The sequence below is a fragment of the Dama dama genome, chromosome 19, assembly GCF_033118175.1.
Source record: "Dama dama isolate Ldn47 chromosome 19, ASM3311817v1, whole genome shotgun sequence".
Lineage (NCBI taxonomy): Eukaryota > Metazoa > Chordata > Mammalia > Artiodactyla > Cervidae > Dama > Dama dama.
The window spans coordinates 74,728,401-74,754,041 of record NC_083699.1 but is presented as its reverse complement, the minus strand read 5'-3'; the positions used below and the strand labels follow the sequence as shown (position 1 = coordinate 74,754,041).

At 47.4% G+C, this 25,641-nt stretch overlaps 1 protein-coding gene across 3 annotated transcripts in view; it reads left to right on the top strand.

Annotated features, from left to right (window-relative positions):
- Positions 1 to 25,641, top strand: part of PKNOX1 (PBX/knotted 1 homeobox 1) — a 44,793-nt gene that overhangs the window by 9,827 nt on the left and 9,325 nt on the right. Inside the window, exons 2-9 of one of the 3 annotated variants that reach the window (XM_061167504.1) lie at positions 7,986 to 8,054; positions 8,993 to 9,099; positions 11,505 to 11,632; positions 13,632 to 13,803; positions 15,505 to 15,675; positions 20,450 to 20,546; positions 21,531 to 21,628; positions 25,172 to 25,300. In XM_061167504.1, the coding sequence (XP_061023487.1) occupies positions 9,049 to 9,099; positions 11,505 to 11,632; positions 13,632 to 13,803; positions 15,505 to 15,675; positions 20,450 to 20,546; positions 21,531 to 21,628; positions 25,172 to 25,300 (846 nt within the window). In that variant the 5' untranslated portion in view covers positions 7,986 to 8,054; positions 8,993 to 9,048. Of the gene's footprint in view, positions 1 to 7,985; positions 8,055 to 8,992; positions 9,100 to 9,834; positions 9,942 to 11,504; positions 11,633 to 13,631; positions 13,804 to 15,504; positions 15,676 to 20,446; positions 20,547 to 21,530; positions 21,629 to 25,171; positions 25,301 to 25,641 lie in introns of those variants that run through there. The other 2 variants (XM_061167503.1, XM_061167505.1) reach the window with 2 other exon arrangements.

Here is a 25,641-nt window from a genome sequence, read left to right as displayed (position 1 = left end):
AGCAAAGAGCCAGTGCAGCCATAAGTAAAATTAAAAAATAAAAAAGATTTAGCTTTTAAAAGAGGCACTGGGGTGAATTACAGCAAACGTTCATGAAACACGTAATTCCTGTGTTAAATGGCGCAACCATTCACTAAACAAAGTTATTATGCACCTGCTGTGTACCAGACATTGTGATGGTGGTGGGGCGTGTTGTGGTTTAGTCGCTCAGTCGTGTCTGACTCTTCGTGATCCCCATGGACTGTAGCCTGCCAGGCTCCTTTGTCCAGGGGATTTCCCAAGCAAGAATACTGGAGTGGGTTGCCATTTCCTCCTCCAGGGGATCCCCCCAACTCGGGGATCAAACCCACATCTCTGGCATTGGCAAGCGAATTCTTTACCACCTAGGAGCCATCTGGGAAGCCCCAGGGTCTTTGTTGCCCAGTGTTTTAACTTGGATGCTCAGAGGTAGTGTCAAGAGTCCTTCATGTGCTGTTAGCATACTCTGGCTCCAGTATGTATTTCCTGTAGGTGTTGATGAGCAGGGAGGAAGAGTCCCTTTCCTCCTCAGGAATGTGTGGTGGGATATTCTGGAGATGTATGACTGCACACCTTGACTGCTGTTGGGAGATGCCACTTGGACACGTAGCACCAGGTCGGCACTTTCTTTAGACTCACTCGTGTGTGCAGAGTTACGTTTGTGCAGCATTGAACACCGCATGACTCAAGGTCGTGCTGTGTACCTTCTTCATCCCTTCTGTTAGTGTTTCCCATTTTGAATGACACAGTAAGTCATAGATTGAATTGATGAAATTAATATTTGTAGGCATCAAAGTTGTCAGATTGTCAAATACTCTCTTGATTTCCTTGGGAGTTCTATAGTTATCTTAGAAACAGTTGCTCTAACACAGATAGACTGCTAGTTATCTTGCCAGCAAAACTGAGTTTATTCAGGATCAACAAAGAATTGCAATTTCAGGTCTGCAACCACCTAGATCCCGGGCAAGTCCCTGGCTGGCCAGGAGAGGAGAACTGTTTTTAAAAGGGGAAGGGCAGGTTGGGAGAGCTGGAGTTAACAGAGTCCACTGGAGGAATCCAGGGTTCATCTAGTGGCTTCTCATTGCTGGGTTGGGTCACTGCCTCACTGGCTGAACTCTAGGAAGTGGGGAGAAGAGTCTGTCCATTTCTTGTCTGGCTGTCCCTGCTGTCAGGACGTGAGAGTGCCACTGCTGGCCTCCTGACTCTGTTTCACTGAGGCTTCTGTTTACTGATTTTCACAAAACAAAGTCTATTGTGTTCTCAGAAATAGCACGTAGAGGGAAAGGCCGGGCCTGGCAGTCAGACTCAGAGGCACTTAGCCTCATGAACAGGAGGAGGCCAGGCAGGGCTGCAGAGACTGGCAAGTGTCCTGGTCCCTACTGGTCCTGGGAATTTGGAAAGGGTGTGGTGGGAGTGACCTGTCTCTGCCCTACAGGTTGGGGCCCTCAGCTGGGAGGCCCAGGAGGCCCTGGAGTGGCTTGGTGTCTGAGGGCTGGAGTCTTGGGGAGGGATTTTCTCAAATCGGAAAGTTGGTGCAGGCTGTCAGCAGGGGCGTGAGGTGGGCTGTGGACCACTGCACCTCTGCGTGGACATTCCCTGTGGCCTGGGCTTCCTCATGGCGGGGGAGGTGGGGTTCTGGTTAGTCAGACTTCTTACTTGGCGGGGTTGAGGTGACGCTTGGGGCTCTAGGAGTGAGTGACCCAGTGAGGATGGTGAGAGCTGCCGCGGGCCTGGCCTCACGCAGCCTCACTTTGGAATCACTAGGGTCGGGTTTAAGAGGAGGGGACCAAGACCCTCTTCTAGGGAGGGAGGCGTGTCAGAGTGTGGGGCTGTGTTCTAAGGTGCTTGTGTAGGTCTGGACACGGGTAGACCCTGGGAAGATACTGCCTGCCTTGTCTTCCCTCTCTCCCTCCCTCCCCAAGCCCGTGGGGACGCTGGCGGTACAGTGAAGACGGGCCCTCCGGGGACCAGTGCTCTGTGCGTGTTGTGTGGGTTGCGTAAACAGGAGGCTGACACAGAGCTCTGACCTTGTGGGGCTTCTGCTTGGCTAGCCCAGGTCCCCTAGAATCCACATGCCCGAGGCTGAGTGGGAGCACGTGGTTGACCACCACAGTGCCTGTGGGGAGCCGCACCGGCACCCCAGGTTCACTAGCACTTTGCAGGCATTGATTCAGATCAGAGAGATTTTTGTAAACACATCAAGATTCCAAAGCTTTTTGCATCTTTGGTACTTTTCCTTCCAGCCCCGGCAGGTCTGATGTCTCATTCCTGCTGCTCCACTGCCTATTTACCTGTTCTTGTGCCATTATCACTTCTTTGCTGTTACTGTGGCCTTGCAGGATAGCTTGACATTTTTTTAGTTTCTCAAAAGAAGAAGAAAACAGGAATATTGATTGGGATTTTATCTACATGTGCTGAGAAAAACCAGTAGACTCTTCGTAAATGGATTAGAAATGTTGGTAGGTATGAGGTTAGCCTGCAGACTGGGGGCATTTCTTACCCAGCAGTCCACCAGAAAGAATAGTGACAATGAGATACTTTTGACAGTAGCAAGAAAAACGGTAAAATGTTTCAGGATTAATTACCCAGGAGTACAGAAAACCTCCACAGAGAAGAACATCAGCTAATAAAGGATGTGGGAGAGAACCACATGCTCATGGTGCTCACAGATGTCTCTTCCCAAATTAGTCCTGGACCCTCTTTCACACAGTTGTGAAGTTGTCTCTTGACAGCAGGGACCGTGTCTGCTTTGCTGCCCCATCCCCAGCGTTGAGAACAGAGCGTGGCTCAGAGGAGACTTGTTGTAGATGTTTGTGGGCTGCACGAAGGCCTAGCCACGTGCCCAGCAGACTCTGCCCTGTCTTTCCTCCTGACAGCACCATGAGCCTATTTCTGTGGACTTAACCTTCATGTCCGTGATTGATGGTCGGGACCACTGTGGATTCTACCATTGCCCTGTGGCTGATGTGTAGGTTCTGTTTCCATTTTTTATTAATGTGGATAAAACACATCATTTCCACCTGGCTTTCTTGCCATGAGTTTTTAATTTTCATTTATTTATTTTTAAGTTGAAGGATAATTGCTTTTACAGAATTTTGTTGTTTCCTGTCAAACCTCAACATGAATGAGCCACAGGTGTACATATGATCCCTTGCTCTTTAACCTTCCTCCCATCTCCCTCCCCTTTAGATAGATACAGAGCCCCAGTTTGAGTTTCTTGAGCCATAGAGCAAATTCCCGTTGGCTATCTATTTTACATATGGTAATGTAAGTTTCCATGTTACTCTTTCCATACATCTCACCCTCTCCTCCCCTCTCCCCATGTCCATAAGTCTATTTGCTATGTCTGTTTCTCCATTGCTGCCCTGTAAATAAATTCTTCAGTACCATTTTTCTAGATTCCATATACATGTGTTAGAATATGGTATTTATCTTTCTCTTTCTGATTTACTTCACTCTGTATAATAGGCTCTAGGTTCATCCACCTCATTAGAACTGACATTTGTGTTCCTTTTTATGGCTGAGTAAATGTGTACCACAACTTCTTTATCCATTCATCTGTCAATGGATATTTAGGTTGCTTCCATGTTCTAGCTATTGTAAATAGTGCTGCAATGAACAATGGGATACATATCCATGAGTTTTTAATGCCCTTTGAAATGAAGTTTAGAGCATAGAAGAGTTTATTTGAGGGTATTTTAAAATCAACATTTATGGACTTCCCTGGTGGCTCAGTGGTAAAGAATCCACCTGCCAATGCAGGAGACACAGATTCAATCCCTGATCTGGGAAGATGCCCACATGCCTCGGAGCAACTAAGCCATGTGCCGCAACTGCTGGGCCTGTGCTCTAGAATGGCAGCTACTGAAGCCCAAGCGCCAAAGAGCCCCTGCTCCGCAACAAGAGGTGCCACCGCAGTACGAAGCTTGCACACAACTAGAGAGTAGCCCCCGCTCGCTCCGACTAGAGAAAAACCTGCACAGCAATGAAGACGCATCACAGCCAATAGACAAATAAAATTACTTTTAAAAATAAAAAAATAAAATCAATGTTTATTAAGGCTACAGGCCTGTTTTTTTCTCTATGCTTTTATGTACAATTTTTATTATTCTCTTTATAAGTTTAGTCGGTTTTGATCTTTCACCCGTAAGACAGCCTTTGATCAATTCAAGATGATCAGACTGCATGTACCATTTTTACATGTACCATGTACCCACATACAACTTTAATCTCTTTATGGAGCTTGAAAACCTAGTTTTTAATAGAGACCTTTTTCATTTTAAGCATCTTAACTATCTGATTAAATCAAACTTTCTCAAGTATATGTAGTCACTCAAAATCTTACATGTGGTAAGTCTCAAGTTATCACACTTCCCAAGCCTTCTACCAGGAAGTGGCTTCCATGGGATGAGGAACTTGATTTTGTTTACTGCTGTACCCTCGGGACCTAGAATAGTCCCTGGCAGTCAGTAAACTTGCATAAGGGAAGAAATGTTTGCACTCTTAGTAAATTTCTCATACCTTTTCACTAAAAAAGAAATGCGTAAAATCAGTAACTCAGTTACACCTTTTAACTTGGAATCAAAGCTGATGTCTAAGATTAATTTGCCAAGTTTTCTTAAATACTGTAAACAACTTAAGTGCCAAATACAAAGATTATTCTGTGAAGCTAAACACAATAATATCAAAATCTAAATCTCCCTGAGGGCTTAGAGACACCACTAAGGCAATAGGGAAGTCATCTCAGGCATGTCGATGTTGTCATCTGAGGGTATCGTGTGGGCTGGGATGTGGGGAGCTGGGGTGCTGCCAAGCTGGGGCCTCCTTTGACACACATGCTGCACCTCTTCTTCCGGTTCCTGTGGACTGAGCCAGCTCAGACCTTCCCATCTGCTTTGAGCAGGAAGGTCTTGTCCACCTGGTGGGGCTTGGCCAGTCTGTCTACCTCTGGTGCTTCCCTAATTTGTCAGTTGTCCTGGACTAGAATGCTCAGAAATGTTAACATGCCTGTTAGATTTGGCTCACATTTCATATTTTTGTCTGCCTTCAAGGTCACAACACTAATGCTGTCTTCTTAGCTGACTTTGAGAAGATTGTAACTTTTTTTAATAGGTGACCATAGCGGGCTGCAGTCTAGAGTGTTGCAAAGAGTCGGACATGACTAAAGCGACTTAGTATGTATACATATGGTCGGGGCTTCTCTGGTGGCTCAGTGGTAAAGAATCTGCATGCCAATACAGGAGACATGGGTTTGGTTGCTGGTTCGGGAAGATCCTCTGGAGAAGGAAGTGGCAACCCATCCAGTATTCTTACTGGGAAATCTCACGGACAGAAGAGCCTGGTGGCCTACGGTCCATGGGGTCACAAAGAATTGGTCATGAATTAGTGATTGAGCATGCCCTTCAAATACATATGGTCAAATTGCTTTCTGACAAATTGCTTTCACTATTTGTTGGACCTGGGACTCCTTCAGAGTGGCAGGTTTCACTTCATCTTTGCTAGCAAAGTGGCACACTGGTCTTTTAGATTTAATAATTTCCAGCTGAAAAAGGATGTATTGTTTTACATTTTGTACTTTTTAAATTACTTTTAGTTTTAAGATTTCTGTGCATGAAATTTGGAAAGTTGCATTTTCTTCATTTATATTATTCTGGCTGGACTCTTGAAAGGGTATCAAAGTGACAGTTTCCATTAACGTGTTCTCTTTTAACTGGATGAAACTTGTAGAATAAAATAAAGCCCATGTCGTATTGCCCTTAAACACCAGGGTGTTGTGTGTCTGTTGGGCTGGTGGTTCTCCAGCTTGTACGTTGGAGCCTCACATGACGATAAGTAGTGAGGACACTCGGAGGAAAGGGGACCTGTGTGCACTGTTGGTAGGAGTGTGGGTTGGTGCAGCCACAGTGGAGAACAGTATGGCGGTTCCTTAGGAAACTGAAAATAGAGCTACCGTGTGATCCAGCAATCCCACTCATGGGCATGTATCTGAAGAAAATGAAAACACTGATTCAGATGTTCATAGCAGCACTATTTACAATAGCGAAGATGTGGAAGCAGCCTAAGCGTCCATCAGCAGATGAGTAGGTAGAAGAAGTGGTACATGTATACAGTGGAATATTTCTCAGCCATAAAAAATGAAAATTTGCCTTTTGAGACAATATGGGTGGACATGGGGGATATTATGCTCAGTGAAATAAGAGGCAAATACTGCATGGTTCCCTTATATGTGGAATCTAAGAAATAAACTAGTGAATATAACAAAAGAGAAGCAGATTCACAGATACAGAGATCAAACTAGTAGTTACCAGCAGGGAGAGGGGAAAGGCAAATAGAGGTAGGGGATTAAGAGACACAATCTACTAGGTGTAATATGGACAAGATAGGCATGTCCCTATCTTCGCTAAGACTCTGCACTCCCAATGCAGGGGGCCCAAGTTTGATCCCTGGCCTGGGAACAAGATCCCACATGCTGCAACTAAGAGTTCGTGTGCCACTACTAAAGACCCCGAATCCTGCAACTGAGGCCTGGCACAGCCAGATAAGCAATAGATAAATATTTTTTAAAAATAAACTAAGATTCAAGGATATATCGCACAGCACAGGGAATATAGCCAGTATTTTTAAGTAACTATAAATGGAGTATAATCTCTTCCAAAAAAAGTGAAGATACTGTTGTTTGAGTTTGAACATAACAGAAACTTACTTTTCTGTGCAATAGGGGAGGGCCTATCTGTGATCTGGGAGGGCCTGTAATAGCTGAGCAGCTTGGCAGAGGCCTTGTCCAGAGCAGACACTTCCTCCCGGGTCCAAGCAGCTCTGCTGGGGTGAACCCCATGAATTCTGCTGCCCGCCCGCAGCTGCCAGTCAGTGTTACTGCCCAGGTGGAGGATCTGCTGCCTGGGATTGATCACCTGTGAACAGTGCCGCGGGCTGGCCTGGGCCTGGACCGCCCTTTCGCACGGACAAGCGCCATCTGCTGGCTGCTTCTTCCTGGCTTCCTGGATGTCCTGGGGCAATGTCGGTCACCTTGGCACTCTTGCCCCCATCTTTACTCAATGAAATGTTAGTCACATGGAGTTGCTTCCCCACCCCACCCCCCCACCCCGCCCACTTCTTCCACTTCCTTCCATTGTAGACAGAGCACGTATTTTCAAAACTTTTCACACAAATTTCAAAATTCTCCTTTAGAACAGTTGTACCCAGTTAGGTCCCATATTGAAGGTTTAACCAGATTTGGTAGTGAGAAGACTACACATCTGTATATTCTGTTGATAAAATTTTTACTTGTCCCCAGTATTCATTGTGGGCATTCTGAAAGCCCCCAAAGTTGAAAGAATGAAAGTGTGAGCCCCACGACTTGGATCGTGCAGCAGTGGGCTTGGCTGCAGTGTGTTCCACCTGCTGGTGGGTCCTCGAAAGAGACCTTGGAGAATTGGCTTCCAGCCGAGACCGCCGTGGCTGTGGCCTTGGTCGTCTGCCTGGAACGCTCTAGGGCCTCTGCTGTGTTTCGTCCGGGTCTGCTGTGGGGAACGTGGCAGACCTGCCCAGAAGCTGCTGTCGGGGACACCAGACAGTGAGTGGCCCAGGCCCCTCCCGGCTCGGTCCCCTCAGGACCGGCTGGCTCCAGCAGTCCTTGGCCTATCTCAGTGTCACTCCAGTCTCTGCTTCCAATTCACAGGGGTTCACCTGGCTGCCCCTTAGAGCCTCTCCACTCCCCCCTCTTTTCAGAACACCCCTAACATGATGACATCTGTGAAGACCCTGTGTCTAAGTAAGGCCCCGTGTGCAAGCCTGGGGCAGGACCTGGGCCCTCCTGGAGGACACGTCGGACCTCTGCACGTGCTGGCCACACCATGATGGCTACTGGGCTTGTCCCTGTGGCCCAGCCTCGCTTGTTCAGGTTCCCTTGTGGATGTTGAGAAGCATCTCAAGCTTGCAATGTCCCGTCTCTTGCTCTCTCCCCCCAGGTCACAGAACCTGTTCCCCACAGTCGGCTCCACCTCGGGACATGCGGCTCTGCTCAGCCGGTTGCTCAGGTGAGAACCATCAACTCTCCTGACCCTTTCCACGCCCAGCCCAGACCCTTTGCATGCTCCTGAGGCTCTTGTCCATATGCCCCTGCCCTCATTGGCTCCACAGTCATTCAGCCTGCCCTGCACACCATCAGAGGGACTGTCCTGAGCTGAAGCCTCAGTGCCCTCCTGCTCACACCTTCCCAGGACTTCCTGTCCCCCCAGGAAGACCACAGTGTTCACCTGGACCGTGAGCAGGTGTGACCTGCTCTGTGTCCCCACAGCTCCCCCACCCTGCTGACCCCCTGCACACAGCACCCCCCCCCCCCACTGCCTGTGGGTGGCGGGTAGCTGCCCCTGCCCCCGTCATCCTCTGTCCCCACCTATTTCCCCCATCTCATTTACCGAGTGTGTACTGGCAGGCGGATGACAGTGTCCACCTCTGCATTGCATGTGGATGTGAGCCGATGCCTGGCGCAGCCCCTCCAAGCCCTCCGGTGTCCTTCCTGCCTACAACTGGCCTCCTGGCAGGCTCAGCGTCTATGTACCTGCCCTGTCACATGGCCCTGGGACCCGCCAGCTGCACGCTCACCCTCTGTCGTGTTACCCTGCCCAAGTCTCCCATGTGCTGCCTGGTGGCCCTCCTGTTTGTGGTCCTGGGAAAGCCCCAGGGCCCAGGACAGTGTCCTGCACATGTGGACATTACTAGGTGTTGCTCAGTGAGTGAGGAAGAGACCCAAATGCCTGCAAACAAGCTGACACATCCGGCCAGGCAGGTGCTAATGTATGATTACCAGGCAGGTGCGGAGTGCTGCGTAATATTTGTCTTAGACTGTAGTGAAGGGTGGTTTTTACTTTCCATGTGGAAATACGTATTTTAAAAGGTATATGGGCTCTATGGAGTAAGGGGACAGCAATGCTCTGACTTAGCGACTAATGCTTCTCTGCTTTTGTTTTCCCAGACACCATTTGTGTTTGACTCAAGACGATCTGATGTTTTATAAGGAATTCATTCACCATGATGGCGACACAGACACTGAGCATAGACAGCTATCCAGATGGGCAACAAGTGAGCGCTTGCCTGTGTCCCACACCCCACGCGGGCCTCCGACCTGGCGCTGGAGCACCAGCAGCGCCTGCGTGTTCACACGCGTCTCCCTGCTGGAGTACCAGCAGTGCCTGTGTGTTCACACACGTCTCCCTGTGGGTGCAGGTTCCATCCCACACCCCACGCGGGCCTCCGACCTGGCGCTGGGGCACCAGCAGTGCCTGCATGTTCACACACGTCTCCCCGTGGGTGCAGGTTCCGTCCCACACCCCACGCGGGCCTCCGACCTGTCGCTGGGGCACCAGCAGTGTCTGCGTTTTCACACACGTCTCCCCGTGGGTGCAGATTCTGTCCCACACCCCATGCGGGCCTCCGACCTGGCGCTGGAGCACCAGCAATGCCTGTGTGTTCACACGCGTCTCCCTGCGGGTGCAGGTTCAATGTTAAACGCTCGATGCATTTATTATATCTTGGTGCTCCGAAAGATTAGGTGTAGAATTGTTCAAGTTGTTTCCTAAATGACACCAAGATGCAGTAATTTTGAGTCCCCTCACTCAGAGTTTCTTGGGAATTTACCCTTTTAACGTTGGTGTTAGTAACTGTCGGTTTTACGGACGAGCTGGTTGTGCTGATGATCGCAGGTTCCCGTGTTGCCCGCTTGCTGGTCTGAGTGGAGCCGGACCATCTCCTCGGTTTCTGTCCCCAGATGTGGGCGGTGGAGGGGACTCGTCTGATGTCACGGGGGGTTCTGTCTGTGCTTTTCCTATCCCTGCAGGCGGCAGTCACGATACCTGGCTCCCTGCTAGAGGGTTTCGGGAGCGCCTGAGCCTGGGGCATCTCCCCCACCTGTCCCTCCCCGCGTGGTGAGATTTGGAGGCTGTGCCCCTCCCTTTCCAAGTTAGGGCTCTCCTTGATGGACAGTTTTGTGCCGTTCCTGGGATGTTTCTCATCACAGCAATTTTGTTTTTGTTGACTTTTCAAATTAAGTGTTTTTACTTTTCAGAGATAGGGAATTCAGTTTCAGGTTGCTCCCTTCACCAAGTCCTCTGCTATTTCCAAGTGATTTTGTTTCTCAGAGGCACATCTAATGGCGTCCCTATGGCGGCTTCTTGCGGGTTCTGTGCCCTGGGGACCCTGGACCCTCACATGCTCTCACCTCCGCTGACCCCGCAGCTGACCCCCGCCCTGAGGCAGTGAGTCCAGGGAGGGCTGGGCCAGTGCTTGTAATATCTGCGCACCTCCCAGGATGTGGAAAACCATTGTGAGCGTTCCTTCCAGTAAGCATTTAATTTTCTACAGTATAGACTGACCACGTCTACTTAGACAGCCCTCTGAGGGCGAACAGTTAGATTTCTCTTTTTTTCACAATCATGTTTTAAAATCCTGAAATAAATCTTAAGCTTTTTTAAAAATAATACTGTCAGACTTCTCTCCAGAGATACTGTGTTTGATTGGGCTTCAGTCAGTTGCTTTCGGTTTTGGTTTATTTTTTAGAGAGAAACTATTCCCAAGTATGCTGTTTCATCCAGAGGCATCATGGAGTGACCTGCTGGCTCTGTTCTGTCGGAGAGACGAGAACAAAGCCTGAGCCAGGCTGCAGGGCTGCGGCCCAGGCCCCCCGCCCAGGCTTCCCCAAGAGTCTGCCTCCTTGAGGGGCAAGGGGTAGCATCCGGGGGCGGGGCGGGTAGACCCCAGACACCCCAGCCCTGAAGAAGCCAGGGCACTGATCTGCTCAGGGATAAGAGAAGTTAATGGAGTGGTTTTGTCTTATTTATAAACGGATTTCTTTTATGTTTAGAGATTTAAATATTCTTCCCCTAAGTTCCGAAAAGCACAGCCAGCCAAAGCAATTTCAATGATAATAGCTTTAAGACTTCCTCTTATGTTTAAAACGGTTTCTTTAAACACAGCTGGTCTTTGCTTTCTAGATGCAGTGACTTTCCTTAAAGTTTTATACCTTGTGTATTCCTGAGTTTAAGGACAGGTAAGGGAGAATTCCAACCCCATCACACATACGGAGTGTCTTGGGCTTGAGTTGTTTTTGTGACAAGCTGAGAGCATGGACTGTTTGTTTATCCTTCTCCAACCACAGCCTTACCCACTGTGAGGATGTTACAGCAAAGAGAGGCGGACGGGTCAGATCTCAAGTACACCGGTTCCCTTCAGAGGTTTTGAAAATAATAAGTGTCACACATCAGTCCTCTCAATTTTTAAATGGTTTGGAAATCTGACCTTTTATTTTTTTTTAGCCATTTAAAAACATATTATTAATGCATTCAAAGGAGCTTTGTTGGTAGTATTCCTTACGTACTATTGCCAGTTATATAACCATCTGGCAGTTTGCCATTCCACTGCTTTGAGAATAGAATACTTAGCAGCAACTTACTTTGTTTTTAGTAACAAAAATACTCTTCCTCCTCTCACAGATGCAAGTAGTCACAGAGTTAAAAACGGAGCAAGACCCCAACTGCTCTGAACCAGATGTGGAAGGAGTGAGCCCGCCCTCCGTGGGGTCCCAGACACCAATGGATGCAGACAAGCAGGCCATTTATAGGTAGTGGTGAGATGTGGAGTCTGTGGGTGTTCGTTCAGAGGAGTGATGAGGAAGGAAACCTGGTTAAACCGGAAGTGAGCTGTGGGCTGGGCAGAGTAGTGGGGTGGAATGTGATAATGCTGGGGTGAAAGTTTTCTCAGGTTACCATGTTGTTTCTAGTATCTTTTTTTAAAAAAAAGTTTTGGAATATAAGTCTACATTTTAGTCAACCTTATAAAAAGCAGTCTTTAAACCCAGATGGTTGTACTAGAGATTTCTACCACAAAGAAGGAAAAACAGCAAGTCTACCCAATTTCTCCCAGTAAACAGAAGAAGAGGGGGTGCTTCTGAACTCACCTTATGAATGGAGCATCAACTCTGGTACCAAAGCCAGACAAAGACAATGCAGAAAAAGAAAAGTGAAGACCAGTCAGTATGCTTCATGAACTTTGGCATAAAAATCATTAGTAAAATATTAACAAAATCAAGCAACATGGAAAGAGAAGAATATTAGTGACCAGGTGGAGTTTATCCCAGGAAGCAAGACTGGTTCATCATTCAGAGATCAACCAGTGAGCCACATGACATGATCCTATCAAGTGATACCAAGAAGCATTTGACAGAAGTTAACAGCCAGTTTTAACTAAAAACCATCAGTGCAGCGGTCATAGAGGGGAACTTTCTTAACCTGATGTAGGGAAACTACAAAAAACCCTATAGCTCACATCATACTTAATGGTGGAAGATGGAATGTTTTCCCCAAGTCTGGGGACAAGGCAGAGGTGTCCACCCTGACTCCTCCTGTTCATCTCTGTGACATAAGTTTAGCCAGTTCAGTGAGGCAAGACAAGGAAAAGACATAGCCAGTTAGAAAGGCAGAAATTAAATTGGCTTTATGCACAAATGACGTGATTGTCTATGTATAAAAAGTCCCTAAGTTTACCAAAGAACTTCCAGAATGAAACAGTTGAGTTTAATAAGGTCACAGGTTGCAACAGCAACACATAGAAACCAATCCTATTTTTATACAAATAGTGTACAATTGAAAACTGAAATTAAAAAGATAATACCATTACAAGAGCTCCAAAAAATTTTTGGTGTAAATCTGACAAAACACATGCAGAAACTTTATGCTGAAAACTGTGAAACGCCCATGCAAGCAATCAAAGAAATCCTTAATAATGGGCATACCATGTTCATGGATTGGAAGATTCAAGATAGTAAAGATGTCCTAAAATTGATCTTTAGCTCTGCAGCAGTTCCAATGAAAATCTTAGCAGGATGTATTTATACATATAGACAAGTTGATTGTAAATTTTATATGGAAGCCAAAGAACTAGACCTGCTAAAACAATTTTGAGAAAGAAGAATGAAGTTGGAAGAGTTTGTCTACTTGATTTTCTCAGTGGAGAAGAGGTAGAATGGTGCTGGGACAACTGGACATCAGTGAATAGAGAGAAGGTCCTTGCCCTAGTCTCACATCCTGTACAAAAGTCTACTCAAAACGGAATATGGATCTAATGTAAATTCCAGAGTTATCCAACTGGTGTTAACCATACAATGGAATATTACGTGGCCAGAAAAAGGAATGGAGTACTGACTGATACATGTTCCAACACTGACAAGCCTTGAGAACATCGTGCTAAGTGAAAGAAGTCAGACACTGAAGGTCACATAATATATGACTCCATTTGTAAAAAATGTCTAGGACTGGCAAGTCTGTAAGACAGCAGATTAGTGGTGACCTGGGGCTGCGGTTTGGGGGAGAATGGAGAGTGATTACCAACAGCTACAGGGTTTCCTTGGTGGGTTGAACATATTATAAAATTGACTATGGTGGTGGTTGCACAACTCTGTGAACATACTAAAATCCACTGAATTATAAACTGTAAGTGGGTGAATTGTGTGGCATGTGAATTATATCTCAGCAAAGCTCTTATATAAAACAGTGTGTATATACATACTAAAGCATTTTCATGAAAATGTAGAACACATATTTTAACGTTTTTTTTCTCCCCAGGCATCCACTATTTCCATTGTTAGCGTTGTTGTTTGAAAAGTGTGAACAGTCTACACAGGGCTCAGAAGGCACGACTTCGGCCAGCTTCGACGTGGACATCGAGAACTTCGTGAGGAAGCAGGAGAAGGAGGGAAAGCCCTTCTTCTGTGAGGATCCAGAAACCGACAACTTAGTAAGTAAGATTCATGGTTTTCATTTTCGTTTCTTCTAAATTTAATCTGTTCAATAAATTGTACATTTCTAATTAGAACTTTGGATTGTTTTTGGTTTTGCTGAAGAGGGGGATTTTACAATTCTTGACATCAGCCAGGTCTCCAGCATTCTCCAGTGACCCCTTCCTGTAGTAATCCAACCAGATGGCTTGAGCCTGTGACCTGAGTGGGCCAGGAGTTCAGTCCCTCCTGAGTGTTTGGGAAGGTCCTCCAGGATCATCGTGCCCCCTGCCTGGCTTCCCAGGCAGTGTGTCTGAGCCCAGCTTCAGCTCTCAGCTCTTCCCTGACCGTGGACCCTGGCATTGCTCTGGAGGCCAGCACTGGTGGTGGGCGACAGACTGTGTGAAGACCCGGGGTGGAGGGGGCCTGGGACCAGCCCTCACGGCCTCCCTCGGCCTTTCTGTCCGAAGCCAGCCCGGCTCATGAGGGCGCTTCCTCCCAGGTGCATTGCTCCAAAGCGCTGGGTTCTCTGTGTTTTCTGAAGGCAGTGGAGTGTTCCTTGGGGTGACGTCGCTGCAGTGTCCCAGGGGAGCCGTTCCCTTCAGCACTGGCAGCTCTGGTAACCTGTGTCTGGGACGCATTCTTCCACCAGATCCCCGCAGGAGTCGGCCAGCTCTCAGACCACAGCCCGAGGCCCCTCATCAGCGGGGAATGGTTTTCAGAAAACTTCCCTGAATAAACTGCCCTGGTCTTAGGTGTTGTTTTTAACTTCTCGGTGTGTATCCACCCTTACAGCTAGATAGACTTTCCAGACGAGGTGTCTGACTTTGAGTCTGTGTGCTCATCTTGGAAATGGAACCAACAGCGCCCGCCCTCTGGGGATGAAGGCCATGTGCGCTCTCTGCCTCTGGCCCTCCGTGTGCTGCCATCAGTGAGCAGGGAGCAGGACTGCCAGCGTGGGCCAGGCTGGCAGGGACCGGGGCCCTCCTGCCCGACGCCCCCCACAGGGCCAGCGGGGCTGGTGCGTGGTCATTCTCGGCATCAGCTGGCTGGCTGGCTCATTCCACGGAGATGCATGAACCGCTGCCACCAAGGTCACGGGGGTGGAGCTGAGTTTTAGGCTGTGGGTTCACAGGAAGTGGTGTTTGTGGTACTGGTTCATCACTAGTATCCATGTTATGTACTTCTGGGAGGCAAATTACTCCCAAATTTAGTGCCTTTGTATAGAACTGAAGAACTTTTTAGGAAAGCTGTAAGAGAAAATCTTTAGGATCTGGGGCTAATCTAGGGCCAGGCAGAGAGTTCTTAGACTTGACACTAAAGCAGAATCCATTGCAAGCAGAGTTGGTAAGTTGAACTTCTTCAAAATTAAGAACCACCTGGGATGTAGGTACAGATTCATCCTCGTTTACAGATGAAGGAACAGGAGCAGAGCCAGGGTGAGTCACCCAAGGGGACTGAGGTTGAGCCCGGCAGCTCCCAGACTATGCCTGCCATCTGGGAGGCGGGCCTCCCCCTTTGCTCACCAAGTGAGCCCGACACCAAGCCACAGGTCAGCGCAGCTGAAGTGCTTGGTGGTTCTGAGACTCTGATGTTTTCCTCCTCCTGGTCCTGGCAGCTCAGGCGGCTGTGTCTGTACAGGAGACTTATGTGGTGATGATGGCTGTTTACCCTCATGCTCCCTGGTTCTTGTCTGAAAGTTTCGATTTTCTTGCTTCTAGATGGTAAAAGCAATCCAGGTTCTGCGTATTCATCTTCTTGAGCTAGAAAAGGTTAATGAACTGTGCAAAGATTTCTGCAGTCGCTATATTGCTTGTCTAAAAACGAAGATGAACAGCGAGACTCTCCTGAGTGGGGAACCTGGCAGCCCATACTCCCCCGTCCAATCCCAGGTATTTACATCGGGGCTGCATGCCTGCTGGGTCACCGCGGTGTCAGCAAGGGTGAAGCATGTGGACATCCAAGGCCACTGGCCCTGTCAAGATAGGGGCAGAGCGGGGGGAGCTGTACTCGGCTGTCCTGCTCTGAGGAGCCTCCAGGTCTCCGAACATGGCCTGTGCTGGGAACACACATGGCCCCTCGGGCCAGAGAAACTACCTGCCTGGGCTCCATGCTGTGAACCAAGTGGGCCTGAGTCTGCATCCTACCCAGAGCCCAAGGCGGAGCACCAGTCATTTCTTTGTTTCTCATTTTGCAAATGAATGTATTAAATTAATAATTTAATTATTTATTTAATAATTTAATCATTAATAACAATTTAATTTTTTATAAATTTAATAATTTAATTATTTAAATTAAATGTTATGGTAAAGTACACATAACACAAAACTTACCACCTTCACCATTTTAGAGTGCCCAGCTCGGGTATTAAGCAGCCTCACATACTTGTGCAGCCATGCTCACCATCATCTCCAGAACACGTATCTTCCCAGCCTGAAGCCCCGTCCATGAAACTGAGCCCTCGCCCTCCCTTCCCGGCCTGAAGCCCCGTCCCCATGAAGCTGAACCCTCGCCCTCCCTTCCCGGCCTGAAGCCCCGTCCCCATGAAGCTGAGCCCTCGCCCTCCCTTCCCGGCCTGAAGCCCCGTCCATGAAACTGACCCCTCGCCCTCCCTTCTCAGCCTGAGGCCCCGTCCCCATGAAACTGACCCCTCGCCCTCCCCGCCCCCAGCCCCTGCCCCACCATCCTGCTTTATGTCTCTAGGAACTCAACTGATCTAGGCACCTTGTATGAGGGTAACCATGACGCATTTTTCCTTTTGTGTATTTTACTTAGCATAATGTCCTCAACTTCATCCTTGTTGAAGCACTGTTGTATTTAGCCATTGAAAGTGTGTGGTAACATTTCATTGTGGTTGTCTTTCGCATTAGCCATTAGGGAAATGGCAGCCATCTTTTTCATATGCTTATTTCCATCTGTGTATCCTCTTTGGTAGAATGTCTACTCATGTCTTTTGCCTATTTTCCAACTGGATTTTTAAAAAATTGTTGACCTATGAACATTCTAGATCCAAGTCCCTCATTAGATATATTGTTTGCCAATATTTTCTCCAAGTCCATAGCTTATCTTGCATCCTCTTACTAGGGTCTTTTGCAGAGCAAACCTTTTAAATTTTGATGAAGTCCTATTTATCAAATCTCCTTTTATGAGTCACACTTTTCAGTGCCAAGTCTAAAAACTCTTTGTCTAACCCTAGATTCCAAAGATGTTTTTCTCTTACTTTTTTTTTCTAAAATTTTTATATTTTACATTTAAACCTGTGACCCATTTTGAGGTTTGTTTTTTTGCCGATGTTTATCCATTCGCTCCAGCGCTGTTTGTTGAAAAGGCTATACTTACTCCATGGAATTATGTGTGCACTGTTGTCAAAAATTAGTCGGGTATATTAGTAGGGCCTATTTCTGTGTTCTATGTTATGTGTATCTAGACTGTCTAGTCTTGATTCCTGCTGCTATTCAGTTCAGTTCAGTTCAGTCACTCAGTCGTGTCCGACTCTTTGCGACCCCATGAACCGCAGCATGCCAGGCCTCCCTGTCCATCACCAACACCTGGAGCCTACCCAAACCCATGTCCATTGAGTTGGTGATGCCATCCAACCATCTCATCCTCTCTCGTCCCCTTCTCCTCTTGCCCCCAATCCCTCCCAGCATCAGTGTCTTTTCAAATGAGTCAGCTCTTTGCATCAGGTGGCCAAAATATTGGAGTTTCAGCTTCAATATCAGTCCTTCTGAACACCCAAGACTGATCTCCTTTAGGATGGACTGGTTGGATCTCCTTGCATCCAAGGGACTCTCAAAAGTCTTCTCCAACACCACAGTTCAAAAGCATCAATTCTTTGGTGCTCATCTTTCTTTATAGTCCAACTCTCACATCCATACATGACCACTGGAAAAACCATAGCCTTGACTAGATGGACCTTTGTTGACAAAGTAATGTCTCTGCTTTTTAATATGCTGTCTAGGTTGGTCATAACTTTCCTCCCAAGGAGTAAGCGTCTTTTAATTTCATGGCTGCAATCACCATCTGCAGTGATTTTGGAGCCCAGAAAAATAAAGTCAGCCACTGTTTCCACTGTTTCCCCATCTATTTGCCATGAAGTGATGGGACCGGATGCCATGATCTTAGTTTTCTGAATGTTGAGCTTTAAGCCAACTTTTTCACTCTCCTCTTTCACTTTCATCAAGAGGCTCTTTAGTTCTTCTTCACTTTCTGCCATAAGGGTGGTGTCATCTGCATATCTGAGGTTATTGATATTTTTCCCAGCCATCTTGATTCCAGCTTGTGCTTCCTCCAGCCCAGAGTTTCTCATGATGGACTCTGCATATAAGTTAAATAAGCAGGGTGACAGTATACAGCCTTGACGTACTCCTTTTTCTATTTGGAACCACCTGTTGTTCCATGTCCAGTTATATGTGTCTCAAAACTGGGTAGGTTGATTTCTCCTAGTTTATTCTTTCTCAGAATTATCTTTGGTGTTCTAGTTCCTTTGCCTTTCCTTATAAATTTTGTAATTGTTGTTGTTCAGTTGCTAAGTCGTGTCTGACTCTTTTCGACCCCATGGACTGCAGTATCCCAGGCTTCCCTGTCCTTCACTATCTCTTGGGGTTTGCTAAAACTCATGTCTGTTGAATCGATGATGCCATCCAACCACCTCAGTCGCCCCCTTCTCCTCCTACCCTCAGTATTTCCCAACATCAGGGTCTTTTCTAGTTAGTTGACTCTTTGCATCAGGTGGCCAAAGTGTTGGAGCTTCAGCTTCAGTGTCAGACCTTCCAATGAATATTCAGGGTTGATTTCCTTTAAGATTGACTGGTTTGATCTCCTTGCAGTCCAAGGGACTCTCAAGAATCTTCTCTAGCACCACGGTTTGAAAGCATCAGTTCTTTGGCACTCAGCTTTCTTTATGGTCCAACACTCACATCCGTATATGACTACAGAAGAAAACATAGCTTTGACTATACAGACCTTTGTCGGCAAAGTGATGTCCCTGCTTTTTAATCTGCTGTCTAGGTTTGTCATGGCTTTCCTTTCAAGAAGCAAGTGTCTTTTAATTTTGTGGCTGCGGTCACCATCTGCAGTGATTTTGGAGCCCAGGAAAAGTATGTCACTGCTTCTATTTTTCCCCCTTCTATTTGCCATTAAGTGATGGGACAGGAAGCCATGATCTTAATTTTAGTTATCTTTTCTTTGGTACAGTCTTTGGCTAACTTTGGTATTAGGATAATATAAGTTTCATGAAATGAATTGGAGAGTATTCCCTCCTCTTCTGTTTTCTGGAAGAGATATGTAGAACTGGTGTTAATTCTTTTTTAAATGCTCGACAGAATTCTCCAGTGATACTACCTAGGCCTGGAGATTTCTTTTTTGGAAGTTTTAAAATTACTAATTCAGTTTCCTTATTAGTTATAAGGCTATTCAGATTAGCTGTTTCATGCTGCATTTTGCACTTTGCAGATGTCAAATTTATGTGTGTTGAGTGTTTACAGTAGTATTCTTTTTTCGTCTTTTGATGTCTTTAGGGTCTGTAATGATCTCCCCTGTTTCATTCCCATTATTGGTAATTTGTTTTCTCTTTTTTTTTTTCTGTCAGTCTTACTAGGGATTTGTCAGTGTATTGATCTTTGCAAAGAACCAGCTCTTATCTCTGCCTTGTCTGTTTTTCTATTCTCAATTTCATTATTCCTGTTTTCATCTTTATTTTTTCCTTCCTTCTGCTTGCTTTGGTCTAACTTTGCTCCTCTTTTTCTGTGGTCCTGATGTGGGAGCTCAGATGACTGATTTAGGTGGCTTTATATTTATGCAGCAAACTTGATGTAGACTGACCAGAGCTTTTATGTTCAAATAGACGTGATGGCACACAGAGGAATTATCTCTGAAGGATATCCACATAGGCTGTTTAACCCCTCAAATGTCTGGGTGCCTGCCCTGTGCCAATCCAGTGCTGGAAGCCAGGTGCAGAGAGCTTGTCCTTTGTCAACTCCCAGGGCAGCCATCACAGAAAATGGATAAATTAGCCCATTTGGATCTGGCTTCAGATGAGTAGATCCTCCAGTGTGGTGTTACAGACATTTGCATGGCTCTCGCAGTTGGCCAGGCGCAGACCCGGCACCCCACACACCTGAACCCTGGGGGCTCTGATGTGCTCTGCGCAGTGGGAAGGGCAGGTACAGACTCTGCTGCCCAGGGTGCGCCCCCGCCCCGCCACAGCCCCAGCTTGTGGCATCATCTTCTGAATAGTTCATCTTGTCCAGGAGGCTTTGGCTCTTGCAAAACTCTGAGCTGAGTTGAATGGAAAAGGTGTGTCATGAGATCAGGTAATTTTTGTCTTCCTAATTATATCTCCAGGGCTGTAGGGTGTGTTTCGTATGCTGATGAGGTGAAAGATAATCTTTGGAAGCTAAATTGAAAGTTCTATCTCAGTATTGATCATCATATTTAACAGTCAGTTTTGCATCTCTTGGCTTCCAGATGCGGATGTAGCACATGCCTTGTGAAGATTTGTCATCTGATGATGCTCTTTGCTCGAGCATCTTTCCTTTATTTTTTTATTTTTTTTTTTATCTTTCCTTTATTAATGATGCCTTTATGCCACTTGCTGTGAAGTGTTAACCGTGGGTTTTCTGTTTTCTGATAACCTCTCTGCTGTGTGTTTCTGACTTGCAGCAGATTCAGAGTGCCATCACAGGCACTCTCAGCCCCCAAGGCATCGTGGTGCCAGCATCCGCTTTGCAGCAGGGGAATGTCACCATGGCAACAGTGGCAGGTACGATGATAGAGAGAGAGACACTTTCCTTGAGCTTTTGCAGAAAAAAGTCCTTCATGTTAGAATGAAGCAGCACATAACCAACGTTTCTAATTAATGCCAGTTCCCAGTACAGGACCACCAGCCTCTAGATCTCTTTGAATGTCTGGTTCTTGTTAATTCTCAGTAACAAATATATTATGCAAATTGTGTTTCCCTTTCAAAGAATATGGGAAGGAATGATTTTATATAGAAGTTGAAAATACATGGCAAAAACCACCTGTAATTTTTAAATAGCACAATTTTTAATTGTCCTCCTAGCAGCACCTGTAAAATCTTAAGTTGTTGTTGAGTTTTTCCAAATTTGCTGGCATATTGAGTGCAACACTTTCATGGCATCATCTTTAGGATTTGAAATATCTCAGCTGGAATTCCATACGTCTTATTATTAATTGATGACCAGGGATGAAAATGCAGTCTTAATGTTGGGGTTACCTGTTCTTGATGTACCAAGGAACTGTAGACTCTGTCCTCCTTCCTGTGATGGTTTTTAGTAGATGTTGCACATCAGAACCATCATGAAAAGGGCAAGGGCACTGAAGGAGGGGGTGAAATTGATGCTGAAACCCCCACATGATTGCACAAAAGGAAACCTCCCCAGGAAGGTGAAAGCACATTGGATGAAAGAAATAACTAGAGTAAAAAGAACTGTTATCTCATACCTTTGCCTGAGTCCTTTAAGATGTGCCAGGAAATAGAGGCGAGCCAAGGAAGGGGCTCACGGACTCCCCACCTACCCCAGCCACCCCCCAGCACTGTCTCATGAGGAGCCCTGGCTGCCTTCCGCCCACCCTGGAAATGATAGGTCAACTAGCAAAGTGCTGGTGACCATCTGAAATGATTTTCAAAGCCCATAAGCTACGACTTTATTCTTCCATAAGTACACTGAGGCATGGTGTTCACTGTTGAGGCTTGGGGTGATTTAACTTTTCTTATCCTTTCCAGGGGGTACAGTCTATCAGCCTGTCACAGTTGTCACTCCCCAAGGCCAAGTGGTGACACAGGCATTGTCGCCTGGCACCATTCGGATCCAGAACTCCCAGGTGTGTGGAAGTGGGCGGGGCGGGGTGGGGTGGGCGTGTGTTCACAGCGCAGGGGGAGGATGGGGCGTGTGTTCACAGTGTGGGGTACAGGTGGAGCTGGGCTCAAGCTCTCCCCTCTGCGTGAAGGTCATTGTCCCAGACCTGCTTCCTCAGGTACTCCCCAGTTAGTCTGAATGTCCGTGTTGCCTGTCTTTCACTTTTGTCTGCCTTATTGTTGCAAAGTTCAGAGAAGCCTAAGGAAGGAGGAAAAGGTCACTCAGGACCCCTCCCCACTACATGGGGCTGTGCAGCTGTCTCCACTGCTGGAGATTGGAGGCTGCGTAGACGCATCCTTCCCAGACCCCTGGAGGTTCACGGCAGACGGCAGGCCTCTAGCTAAGGGTGTGGGGTTGTGCTTGCAGTAGAGACAGGGCTATAAATGCTATGGTGTGCCCCTCCTTGAAGTCCTCCTGCCCTCTCTGCCTTTGTGATGAAATGAGGCCAGTCTCCTTTCTATTCTAGACACACATGCAGTTGTTTGTTTGTTTTTTTCCCCACTTCGCTGGGTTTGCATCAGAAGCAGTGTTTCTGTTATCAGTACTTATTTCAGACCTTTGTTTACGTTAGTTCTCTTTGGCCTGCATGGATGTCTTTTACATCCTTGTTGGCCACTTTGAGGCCCAGCCCTAGGCATGTCAACATTTTCCTAACTCAGAAGCAGGTATGAGACGGCCTGGGCAAGGGGCCTGCTGGGCCCACAGGCCCGCAACACGAGGTGGCTTCCCAGGCCCAGCAGCGGGGAGGGTGGGGCTAGGCCCCCTAGCACCCTTCCTACACCGCCCCGCCCCGAGCCTGCTTTCCCTGAAGTTTTCCATTTACAACGGCTCTGAACATAGAGCTGGCTTGCAGAGCATTTCCTAGCATCATAGCGAAGAATTAAGAGGAAGAGCACTCGTAAATCACATGCTTATTTGTTTTGTAGAGGTTCATTCATGCTGTCATTTGAGGGAGAATATGACTCAATTTTCCTCTAGTTTACAGAGCAGACGTGCAGAGTGTGGGCTAGGTCAGTGGAGCCCCTTCTTAACATGCAGCATGGCTGACGAGCGAGCCCCCTCTGCCCTGGTCCTGGCCAGCCCCAACCCCCGCCAAGTCCCAGCTGTCTGTCACTTCCAGGGCAGCAGGGCTGGGAGCAGAGAAACAAGCCCCGTGGGATTTTTCACAGAAGAGTAAATAGATTTGATGGGGGCCCTGGTGGGGTGTTCTGGGAGTAATAAAACCTGTAAATTTGTGTATATGGTCCTACCAGAACTATTTGGGCTGCTCTGTGCCAGGCACTGCCAAGGACCTTGCATCCTTGAGTCTGGGACATTTCCCTGAACTCTCTGTGACACCTCCACCCCCATGCACATCCTGTCCTCCCGGAGCCCTTACTAACTGGACATGCGACCTGCTAAGCTGAGTCTACTGATTTTTCTGTTTTGTTGTCTTTGTGTTCCCACTGTCCACTTTTTATCTACATTCTGAGAAGTTTCCTTTTATCTTCCGACCCATCTATTAAGTTTAAAATACTAAGTGTAGTTTTAGTTTCTAAGACTCTTCTTAGCCCTCTGTGATTTTTTTTTTTTTTTTGAAATCACATCCGTGAAGGTCCCCTGTCCATTTCCTCTGCATCAAACCTTGTTCATTGCTTTGGTATTTGTGGTTTGTGATAGAGGCTTTCAGGTGTCTGGGGAGAGTTGACTTCTTCACAGTATAAATGTGAATGCTGTCTGCTGCTTTTCAGGCTGTGCGCCGTGGCAGCTGGCTCTTCTGTGGCCTGACCTCCAAATTCTGCCCTCCTCCTTGTGTAGTTTTGCTGGAGCAGACTTAGATTTCTTGCTTGAGGAAGGGGCAGGAGTGGGTGGGGGTCTCGCACTTCTGTGCAAACCTTCCTCAGCCTCTTTCTAGCCTTGGCCCCCCTCCTCCTGCTCTCCAGCTGTGCTCAGGCTGCAGCTTCTGTTCTGTTCTCTGGGGAGATGCCCCGAGTCCCTGCAGGGCTGGGGCCGATTGGACGTGCGCTGAGAATGGTGGGGGTGGTGGAGGTCTCACTCCTTAAGTTTTCACCCAGGTTCCTAGGCTTCTAAATCCCCGTGCCACGTGCAGGCTCAGGCAGTGCTGGAGGGCAGCGGGCTGGGCGTGCTGGTCCCCTCGCAAGCCCTCAGCCTAGTTGCCTCCCCAGACCCTCTTGGTGGTGTCCGTGAAGTCGAGACACAGCCAGCTGTCACTTGCCCTGTTCATGAAGCCGCACGTGCTTTCACCCTGAACAAGAAAAGCAACACCGAAATGGAGCCCCACGTCAGATGTCATGAAGAAGGCCGTAAATGAGGCAGGCACACCTCAGGCTCCATTCCAGCCCCAGTGGAACTAGTTTTAAGAGTTTGTTTTCCATGTGCACACACACATGAGTGTACAGGCAATGCTTCATACTACCCAGTCCTTCAGTAAAAACACACATGCATCCCAGAAAATAGTCATGCTCATGGTAGTAATCTTGAGTTTTCAGAAATTTTAGATACAGTTAATGGTTGTGATGTCTCCTTTAAGTCATAAATTCTGTTTAAATGTTGGCATTCATTTATCCAAAATGATATAAATTCGGAGGAAGTACAGGTAATATAGTGAAAATATATTTTACTCTCCAAAATGAACCTCCAAATCCTATAAACTATGTTAGTGACTATGTGATACTGAAACTGACCTGCAGAAACTACTGCACATTTATGTATAAAGTTTGCCGCATCCGTAAGTTCTAAGTTAAAGCACAGATCCCAGTGGCACGGACCTGCTGTGCAAGTGTGGAGGCTGCCACATGGGCCGTGGTTTTGTCCCTGGTCTGGGTGGTGAACACCACGGCCCCATGTCTCTGCAGCAGCTGGGAGTGAGGTGCTGCCCAGGGCGGGCACAGGGCCCCAGGCTCTCTCCCCGTGTTTATATGGCAGGACCCCTGTCTGAGGGGTGTTAGACATGCATCCTTTTCCTTCCAAGATGGAATGAACAGGCATCTCATACTCTGCTCAGGTAAGGGAGGCCGTGTCTCAAGTGGCTGTGGGGCCGTCTGGGCTGAGGTCGCCGGGCCCTCCAGCCCCTCTGCCCACACTTCCTGTTCTCCTGGCCTGGCTCCTCTAGTTAGTGGCACTTCTGGCTTCCCTGTCCTTTCTCATTGGCTGCTTTTAGGCTAGGAAATGGGCTGTTGTCACGTCTGTTGCTAGGGGCAGCGAGATGAGGACAGGTGTGCACAAGAAGGGGCTCACCTGTCTGCAGAACGGGTGACTCGGCTGACTTCTCAGTGCCCATCCCACCTGCCTCACTCGCTATAGCTGAGACACGAGTGTAAATGGTTACAATGCGGGGACCAAATCCTCAGAAAGTTAACCCATATGGAGTCCAACTGTTTGTGCCTGTACTATAAATAAGTTGTTTACCCAGAAGAGCCTTGGCTGTTCTCACCACCTGCAGTCATAAGCCAGTTGGATATGCCATCACGTTCTATGCTGTCTAACGTTATTTTCAATTGTTTAAAAGCTTCAGTTACAGTTAAACCAAGATCTCAGCATCTTGCATCAAGATGACGGCTCATCTAAGAACAAGAGGGGGGTCCTGCCGAAGCACGCCACCAACGTGATGCGGTCCTGGCTCTTTCAGCACATCGGGGTGAGAACAGACGTGACTGCCCCGTTAGCACGACTTCGAGATGCTTTCTTTCTGCTTATTGTCTAGGAAGCATTGACTTACATGGGCTGGTAGGCCAGTTTTTAAGAATCGGTGTTTTGTTAACTGTCCATAGTGCATAGACCACGAGACGGGAGGGCGGGCTACCCAGAATTGGAGGAAAGGCTTCAGGAAACTGAAATCAACCAGGGATACCACTAGTGAGAGGGAATGAGTTCAGCTGATACTAACAGTGCCTGGGCTTCAGAGAAATTGCCTGTGGAACATACCAGGGGGGAGGTGAGGCTGATTAGAGAAGCGGGCAGAGAAATGGTGCTTTCAGG